We start from the raw sequence: 9,744 nt of genomic DNA, 5'->3' as shown, positions 1-9,744 counted from the left end.
CTGTCATCACACACACACACACACACTGATGTCAGCATTTTAATGTCACTGATGCGCCTTTCATTACACGCACACACACTGATGTCAGCATTTTAATGTCACTGATGCATCTTTCATCAAATACACACATACAATCAGCATTTTAATGCAACTGATCTGTTTTTGATCACACACACACTATGTCAGCATTTTAATGTCACTGATCAGTCTCTCATCACACACACACTGAAGTTAACATTTTAATGTCACTGATGTATTTGTCGTCATTCAAGCATGCTGACTTCAGCATCTAAATGTCACTGAAACGTCTCCTATCACACACACACATACAACCTCATTTTTATGTTACTGATGTGTCTCGCACACACACTGATGTCAGCATTTTAATGTCACTGATGTCTCTCTCATCACACACACACACTGATGTCAGCATTTTAATGTCACTGATTGTCTCTCATCACACACACACACACTGATGTCAGCATTTTAATGTCACTGATGTGTCTCTCGTCTCGCACACACACATACACACACACTGACAGCATTTTTATGTCATTGATGTGTTTCTCATCAAATACACACTGACGTCAGCATTTTAATGTCACTGATGTGTTTGTCATCATACACACACACTGACGTAAGCATTTTAACCAGTAGAATGCCTATAAGACGTCAGCTAACGTCCTACAAAAAGTATTGCCATAGTGCCTATAAGACGTCCACTGACGTCCTGCGTATGTTCCAATTTTTCCTTCATTGGAGTTTGGTTCAGTTCACATAAACAGACCCTGAACAGTTAGTTTGAAGTGTCTGGATTATAAAAAATACTATTTGAATTAACTTACATCAGGTAGAAGATCTCTTTCTACTCTATAACAATTTGCTAACTGACCATGTGATATGCGTGTGGAAAAGGGGGTTGCATCATGTGCAAACAAATGCATTGAAAACTGTGTCCAGTAAATAGTCACAGTCAGCAGATTTACACAATTCTGAAAGCTCTGCTTGTGATTATGAACAGCTTTCGCGATGGAGAAGGATCTCTTGTCTGAAGATTGGTTTGAAAAGGAAGGTGATTGACGACAGTTATGAAACTAACAGCCTATTTTATGGTAATTCAGTCCGTCCATCCAATCAGACAGCGTTTTTGAACAACTGGCTATGACTGACATAATTCGTGCAGCCAGTGTTGGAAGAAGGGAAGGAGAGGGAGAGGAGTGATGTAAGACGATAGGTCAAATGCCAGCCAGAGGTCATCAAGGGGGCGTGACTTTTGGAAAGAGTGAAATGCAGACAGAAGGCAATCGACAACCGCCTATGACCCACGATTTTCACGAAATGCAGTGAACCTGCACTGGCCGTGAAACACGTGCTTTTTGTTTTTAACACTTTTTATTACAGAATCAGAGGGATGACTTGTTTGAAGAGGTGGCAAGCCAGATGCACAGCAGACAATTTAATTGGCCCACATGCAACTTGAAAGGAGTGAACGTCATCAAAGAACTTCACCTTCTCACTTGCAAACGCTCTTTGCTGTCAAAAGGCTTGCCAGTTCAGTTTCTGGGACTGTGATTGACCTTTAATGTTGACTTTACTCACTTTTGTCATTATTGGGACAGTGATGTACTTACATGTCTGCAAGAGCTGTGATTTGTTTTTATAAACTTATAGCCTGTTTTAATTTCTTCTACAGGTATAATCTGACAATAGGCTTGTTATTTCTAGCTGCATTTTGTTTCTTTTCTTTATGGATGTCATTATGTAGAGGTGGAAACAGACTTTTTTTTGTTGCACAAAAATTGTTATCTTGACTTTACATGCCTGAACAGCTATCTACAATCAACCTAATTGGGAAAAAAAAAGCCCAGAAGTAGAATCTACACTCATTTTCCTTCACAAAAACGTTTAATTTCTTTCTGTATCGCCCACAGCTTTTGTGCTAGAATTTTTGTGATTTATTACCCCCGAATCCTCAAATTCCCTGGCAAGTGGAGAGCACTTTAATTTAAAAAAAATTTTTTTATACAAAATTCTCTGGCACTGAACTGGTTAATGTCACTGATCCATGTCATCATGAACACACACACACACACACTGATGTCAGCATTTTAATGTCATTCATGCATCTATCGTAACACACACTCAATGATGTCAATATTTTAATGTAACTGATCTGTCTATCATCACACAAACTCACCAACTGACGTCAGAATTCAAATGTTACTGACGTTTTGTCATCATACAAACACCACTGACATCAGAATTCAAATTTACTAATATGTTTGTCATGAAACACACACACACACACACTGACAATAGCATTCCAAGGCCACAGATATGTCTGTCATGACACACACCCACACATACCTCAACACAACAAGCCTCAAACCACAGCATGTAAACAGTGCCAAATTGTTTTTTAAAAGCATGGTCATTCACAAACAGGAGGAGTTTGTATTATACTCCATGTTTGGTGATACATATACTTACCAGGTCTAACTGATGCAAACTAGGCCTATCAGTTTGCTCTGCTTGGCCAAATTTCGTGCGGCTAACAGTGAAAAGACAAGCTGTCTTGCCCGGTCCGCTCTTAGCCAATCAAACACCTCTAAAAGCTATAAGTGCTGAATCATTCCGTGGCCATCGAAGAAAATGCCCCATGAGAACCACGGCGGAGATGCGGGGACGGACGGGCGGGCATTCGAGTTAGACATGGTAAGTATATGTATCACCAAACATGGAGTATAATACAAACTCCTCCTTTTGGTGTCATATACTGTACCATGTCAAACTGATGCAGAATTTAAAGCAAATGGAGGAGGGCAACGCCTACTGGTTCGTATGGGGAACCCTTGTAACCGAGACGGCAGTGTTAGCCGCGACAAAGGAAATCCCCTTGGAACCATCAGCCCTGGTCATATGAAAATCCCTGAGGTAGAAGTTGATGAAGGAATTCTCAGACCGCCAGAAGGCTGCCTCCAAGACATGCTGCAGTGGCACTGAGTGCTGGAAAGCAGCCGAAGTAGCTATGGCCCGCACTTCGTGTGCTCTGGGATTAAGACAGCTGATATCCCTGTGTGCATGAGAGTAGGCTCTACGAATGACTTGGGAAACCCAGCAGGAAATGGTGCCTGCAGCGATGTCTTTCTTGTAATTCTCATTGAGGGAGATGAGAAGACACCTCTGAGAAGAACGCCTATGGCGAGACTTATCCCAATAGTATTTGAGACACCGAACAGGGCAGAGATGCCTATCCTCATCATCTTGGGCAAGAATATCAGACAAAGGTCTGACCCTCAGAGAGGGGGAAGGGACCTCGAGGTCTTGGTTCTTAGCCAGAACTCTGGAAGGAAACGAAGAGTGATTGAACCATCTCTGTGGAAGGCCAGATCTTGTGGCATTCCACTAAGATCCTGAATCTTGCTTCTACGACGGCCTATGGCCAGCAACAGAAGGAAAGTGGTCTTGAGGGTGAGCAAGTCGAAAGGAATAGTCCCCAATGGCTTGAAGGGCTGTTTTCGAATGAAATCCAGCACCAGGAACAAGTCCCAGAGGGGCACTCTTCTGGGGTTTCTAGCTTCCTTCAGAGAGGCGCCCCTAGCCACCTCTCTGAACAGGAAATCCGCTTCAAAGGCGGGACCACCTAGCTGTTTGATTGTGGTACAGATGGCAGACCTGTACCCTCGCACAGAACTAGCAGACAGGTTGAGAACCGAGGAGCAGTGAGCCAGAAAGTTGGCCAGCTGCATGCTCGTAGGGTTAGTAGGGGGAATGTCCTGAGCTGTACACCACCGCAACCATTTCTTCCAGCGAAAGTCATACAAAGTCTCCGTTCCCTCCCTCCTTGCTTTGGTGACTATGGAGAGGCCAGAGGAGGCACCCCCCTGGGTCAGCGCAGCTGACACAGAGGCCAACCAAGGGGTCAAAGACTTCAATGGTGATGCTGACAGTTCCGACCGCACAGAAGCCACGCGTGCAGGTGGAGCAGTTGAGGATTGGAATGAAGAATGCCCGAACGAGGCTGCCTCAGCAGATGAGATTTGGTTTCGAGTTCCAGGGGTGGAACATGTGTCAGGGACTGAAGGTCCGGAAACCAGGGCTGGGCTGGCCATTTCGGCGCAATGAGGATCAGCTGCGGGCGTTCCAATCTGGCTTTCTGTATCACCTTGGACAGAATTGGAAAGGGAGGAAATGCGTAGGCAATCAGACTGCTCCAGTCTAGAGAGAGAGCATCCACTGCCCACGCTTCTGGGTCAGCGACCAGAGAGACATAAGTGGGAAGTCTCTTGTTGAACTTTGTGGCAAAAAGGTCCACCATCGGCTGAAACCACCGTTCCCACACCCCCTGAAGGTTGTCCTTGTCCAGGGTCCACTCTGTGTGGATGACACTCTTGGACCTGCTGAGAGCATCTGCCAAGATGTTGGCTTTTCCTGCTATGAAATGAAATGAAATGAAATGAAATTATGGTGCTTAGAGCCTCGCCGACCACTAAGGCCATCTCAAGGCTATCGCCGCGTCAATAACTACTACAAGGATAAAAAAAAACCCAACCAACCAATTAAAACGAGTCACCACTTCAAACTTTCCACTCCAAAGCTAAAAAAAAAAACTTCCATAGTTTAAAACCTTCAAATCTGGTTAAAAATGTTCACTTCTTTTAAGAAGTCCATCAGTGGCGGAGCGCCCACGGAGCGACATCACGAAACAAAGTCTTCAAAGAAACCGCCGTGTAATGTCTGCGTCTAACGTCATGCAGATCCCAACAGTCAAGGAGCACGTGTTTCACGGTGAGAGGCTCATCACAGGGAATGCATCGAGGGGCCTCTTCCCCCTTCAACAAGTAAGAATGAGTAAAAAAAGTGTGCCCCGCACGCAGTCAGCACAGCACAGACTCCTCATTTCTGTTCTTCACCCCCGAAGGGAGGGTCTCTTTTAGGTCTGGACGGATCTGGAAGAGCTTCTTGTCCGTCTGGGTGTTCCACTCCTCTTGCCAAAGATCCTTAACGTAAGTGTTCACCTTCCGCTTCATGTCTGTGTATGGTACAAAGGATCTGGATAATTCTTTCTTTACAGCGTTCCTGGCCAGCAGGTCCGCCCTTTCGTTACCACGAATGCCAACATGTCCGGGAACCCTGTGTCTCACTGAAAGTGCAATGCCCTTGCTGTGGCACCAATGGAGGAGAGCCTCGGTCCGCAGGGAGAGGTCTGCCGAGTGCACTCCCCCCCCTTTGTTCACGTAACATGCGACCGTCATATTGTCCGTGAAAAAGCAGATGGTCTTGCCAGTGGCCTCCCCCATGAAGTGCAGGAGAGCCCTGCGAACTGCCTCCAGTTCCAGAACACTGATGTGGCATAGGCGCTCCTCCGGGGACCAAGTCCCTGCTGCATGGAGTGAGTCCATGTGGGCTCCCCAGCCCAGGGAGGAGGCGTCTGTGAAGAGTGCCACCTGAAGAGTAGGTGGGGCTATGGGCACCCCCTGTGTCCAAAGAGGGGTGATTAACCACTTTGATGTCACCCCGAGGAACCACTCGCCCAGACATATCTGGGTATCCCATGGCTGAGTGCTCTGGGACCACTGTAACCTCAGTGCCCTCTGAAGAGGGCGCTTGAGAACCCTGCCCAGGGGAATGAGAGGTGCCATGGACTCCATCATGCCCAGGAGGGAAGAAAGTGTCTGCACTGTTGCTTAGGAGGAATGGCGCAAGTGGCTGAGGAGGCCTGCCAGATGGTCCCAGCGATCTGGCGTCGGAGAGACTATCATGGACCGTGTGTCGAATCTCATCCCTAAGAAGTCGAAGGACTGACTTGGGGACAGATAGCATTTCTCCTGGTTCGTGAGGAAGCTCAGTTGGGAGCAAAGTTCTAGAAGTCTGGCCGTATGACTCTGGCACAGGGTCTGTGACTGGGCCAGGGTAAACCAGTCGTCCAGGTACACACAGAGATGAATGGATTCCGACTGGACGATGGACACCAATTCCCGCACCACCTTGGTAAACAGCAAAAGGGGCAAGGGACAGACCAAATGGGAGGGCCAAGAACTGGAACACCTTGTCCCTCCACATGAACCTCAGGTACTGACGGGATGCCGGATGGATGAGGATATGAAAATAAGCATCTTTCAGATCGATAGAGGTAGCCCAATCGCCCTGTTGAATGGTCTCCCGAATCTGTGCCTGTGTGTCCATCTTGAATTTGATTTTGGGGAGGAATTTGTTGAGGGGGGACAAGTCCAAGACTGGTCTCCACCCTCCCGAGACCTTTGGAATCACGAACAACCGGCCGTAAAAACCGGGGCCTGGGTCCAAGAGTTGAGATATTGCCCCTATGAGGAGTAGGTGCGATATCTCTTTCTCTAAGATGCTCTCCTGCTCCGTCGAGCTGGGCACATAAGGAGGAGGAGTGGATCTTAGAGGGGGGCGGTCCTCCGCCCAAGGCAGCATGTACCCCGACTCTAGCACCGATCGCTGAGTCCCAGAGCATGCCACTGATGTGCATGCCAGGACAAGTTTCCTACTTGGAGGGGCTGAACGACTTTCAGTGCTGAATCGGGGCCCAGTCATTGGGGGTGCTGCCTTCTGGCCTTGGGCATGGCCCGTCGGCTTGGACGGACATGAGGTGGTTTATTCCTCTGCCGCTGACTCTGCGCATGCCGCTTTGACTTAGGTGGAATGTTAGAGAGGCGGAGAACGGCATCACGCCGCGCTAGCACAGTACTGAAGTGAAGGCTGGTAGCTGTGTCTGCAGCTGCCGTGAGACCAGATGCTACCCTACTACCAAAAGTGTTTAACCTCTGGTCGGTGAAGAGGCCAGGCGGGACAGAGGAAGGAGACCCCGTGTCCTGATTAACCGGACGCTGTTCCCACAGCTCATTGGGCCTGTGGAGGAACACGTCGAAGAAGGTATAAGCTGTGGAAACATCGAGGGCCAATTTGTCCCACTTTGCTAAGGTTTTAAAGGATAGAGTAGCTGAAGTGGGGAAGGTGGTGCGCTGTGAGACCAACATCCTGTCCTGCGCGGAGGGCTCTGCTTCCCTGTAGGCAGGGTGGTCCTGTGTGTACCAGGACCACACCCCTCCCTTGGAGGAATCTTTAAGGAACTTGCCCGGGGAAAAAGCACCCGGGGCAGAGAAGGACTCCCTGCCTGGAGGAGGGATGGAAGCAGCACCCCTGACAGTGCGGGCTGGCTTATTAAGCCATTCCTGCGCCATTTCTGGCACACTGAGTCGCCTTGTGGTTCTGGAGTTAGAGTCACATGGCCTAAGGAGGGTCAAGGGTAACAAAGTAGCCTGAGGGACTGATTTGGCATGCGTGACCCTATTGGGGAGGGTCAGTTCGAGCTCGGCAAAGTCTGAGTTTGGTTCAGGCTGGTCCTAGGGAGGCGCGGGCTCAATCTGTCCCCATGGGATGGGGGTGAAGAGTGCTCATCCGCTTGTTCGTCCTCATCCGAAGACAGGGGCTCCCACTCTTGTTTGCAGTCCATCCCCTGCTGGGTGCCATTCCAAGTGGATGTACCCGCTGGTGCGGCCTGTGAGCTGTGGTCAGCCCAGCGGGATGAGCTGGGACGATCCCGAGCAGGGACCATGGCCGCAGCTGTTATGTCCTTGATGCCTGAAACGGGTGGGGAACGTGTGGACCGTACGTCCAACCATGCTTGGGATGGTGGGTGCCACACCTTCTCAGAGAGGGTGTCCCTGGATGCAAGAGGGACCCATGAGTGCTGTGAGGGGACAAACACCCACTCATCTCCCTGTAGAACCGAGGGCTGGGTAGGTGGGAACTGCAGGATCCCCTGGGCCGAGCGGGGCCCCTCGGCAGCCATCGGTCTTGACAAGGAGGCTGTTGTGACCGTGGAGGTAACCTGTGGGTTGACAGAGGACCGATTTGTGGACTGAGTGGCAATATTGGTCGAGGAGCTCGACCTGACCAACAAGAAGTCGATCCCACCTTCGGGGCTGTGTGTGTCACCCTGTGAGATGTGCTGAGTTGGGTCTGGTGGGGAGCGGACAAGGGGTTGGCCCCTGGTCCTCCTGGCAACCCAGTGTGCACCATAGGTGCACCCCAGTACGGGTAGAATGGGGGTAACCACCCGTGGGCACCAGCCATCCTGTGACCCCAACCCCAATGGTCACTGGCGCCTTGACCTCCATGAAGGGAAAAACCTGGCCAAGTTGGAGGGAGGTCAGATCCGACTTGGGTGTCAGTCCCGCCCGAAGACGAGCAGGCTGACTGCCCGGAACCGCCTGATACACGCGGGCCTCCCCCAGCAGGGGAGACCGGCTGGATAGTGGGAAGACCTGCAGAGCAGGTTGCCACGTGCCCCGAATCCCTTCCTGTGGGGAGACTGGGGTGGCTTGGCCCGGCGTGGGCAAAGTAGAGGCCCCCCCCCCCCCCCACCCCCGAAACCAAATTTTTCTCCCCCACAGAAGGAGGTGGGGGAGGGGGTCGACAGAGAAGGGAGGAGGGGGAACAGCAATGGGACCCCTGAGGGCCATCTCCGAGTGGGGACCCAGGTAACGGCCGGGCGCAGCCTCCTCTTGGGAGTTCACGCCTAGCTGCGAGTCCCCACCGCCAAGAGAGGACTTGCCACTCCTCCCTCTCCCTGCCTCGCACTGGGACACCTCAGGAGGCGACGCTCGTACCCCTTTCCCCCTGGTCCCCTTCGTGACTGTTTTACTGGTATGAGAGTCGCCTCCGCGATCAGCGTCTAAAGACGCATCGCCGCGGTCTGTATTGGGACGAATCATGGGCTCTGATGGCATACGAGGCATGGTACCCGTGCTTAGGCACCCAGCGAAAATCCGACCACCAACAGAGAAAGGAAAGACAGGATCGACTTAGAGGTAGAGAAAAACGAACGAATTGAGGGGGCCAAGTCGAATCGAGTACACAGAATGTAAGAATACAATACAGAAAAGCTACATGCAGCAAAGTAAGGCCAAATGAATATGTTTAATAGCCAAAAAAAAGCGCAAGACGAGACAGAGCGTAAACCTGACAAGATGGCGTGGAGAGCCTTGGCCAAAGGAATGATTCAGCGCTTATAGCTTTTAGAGGTGTTTGATTGGCTAAGAGTGGACCGGGCAAGACGACTCGTCTTTTCACTGTTAGCCGCGCGAAATTTGGCCAAGCAGAGCAAACTGATAGGCCTAGTTTGCATCAGTTTGACAGCCTCAAACCATAGCCTGTGAACAGTGCCAAAATGTTTTTTAAAAGCATGGTCATTCACAAACATGTCTTTTTAACTTCCACAAAACTGTCACATACAAAGTAACTGGCCATAAACTTTTTATGTGTGCTATAATGACTGTGCAACCGTCTCTGTAAAGCTGTGCGACTGAGTGGTCACAATGAATGACACTGAAATCACTCTAAAATGTACAGTCGAAGTCCAGTCCAACTATCTATTCCACATAATGACATTGCCGTTGTCACCTCCCTCCAATGCATTGTTTACACTAACACTAACTTGAGCCCATATCAGTGTGTGTCATAGTGCTATTTTGCTGGCCTCAGCTGGTTCAGTTTCTCCAATCTTTCCACTACTTTGTTCACAACAACACTAACTAGTGCCCTTGATGTCAGTGTGTGTCGTGCTGTGTTGGTCACCTCAGCTGGTTCAGTTTCTCAGCTCTCTCCAGAGCATTCCTCAGTTTGATGGGTCGGGTGTCAATGTTGAATTCTGGATGGTACTCTGAAATGTAGGACTTCAGCAGTTTCACTGAGGAGATCTTGGGCTCTGTGCAG

The 9,744-nt window shown here is 49.9% G+C and overlaps 1 protein-coding gene across 1 annotated transcript in view; it reads right to left on the bottom strand.

Moving 5' to 3' along the window:
• Window positions 1–9,744, bottom strand: part of LOC143292987 (uncharacterized) — a 54,820-nt gene that overhangs the window by 8,176 nt on the left and 36,900 nt on the right. Inside the window, exon 10 of the mRNA XM_076603750.1 lies at window positions 9,607–9,744. This exon is cut by the window's right edge and continues 40 nt beyond it. Coding sequence (XP_076459865.1) covers window positions 9,607–9,744 — 138 coding nt within the window. The remainder of the gene's footprint in view (window positions 1–9,606) is intronic.

The sequence above is a fragment of the Babylonia areolata genome, chromosome 18 (genome assembly GCF_041734735.1).
Source record: "Babylonia areolata isolate BAREFJ2019XMU chromosome 18, ASM4173473v1, whole genome shotgun sequence".
NCBI classification, from domain to species: domain Eukaryota; kingdom Metazoa; phylum Mollusca; class Gastropoda; order Neogastropoda; family Buccinidae; genus Babylonia; species Babylonia areolata.
Note: the sequence above shows the minus strand (reverse complement) of the source record. Positions and strands in the feature narration are given on the sequence as shown.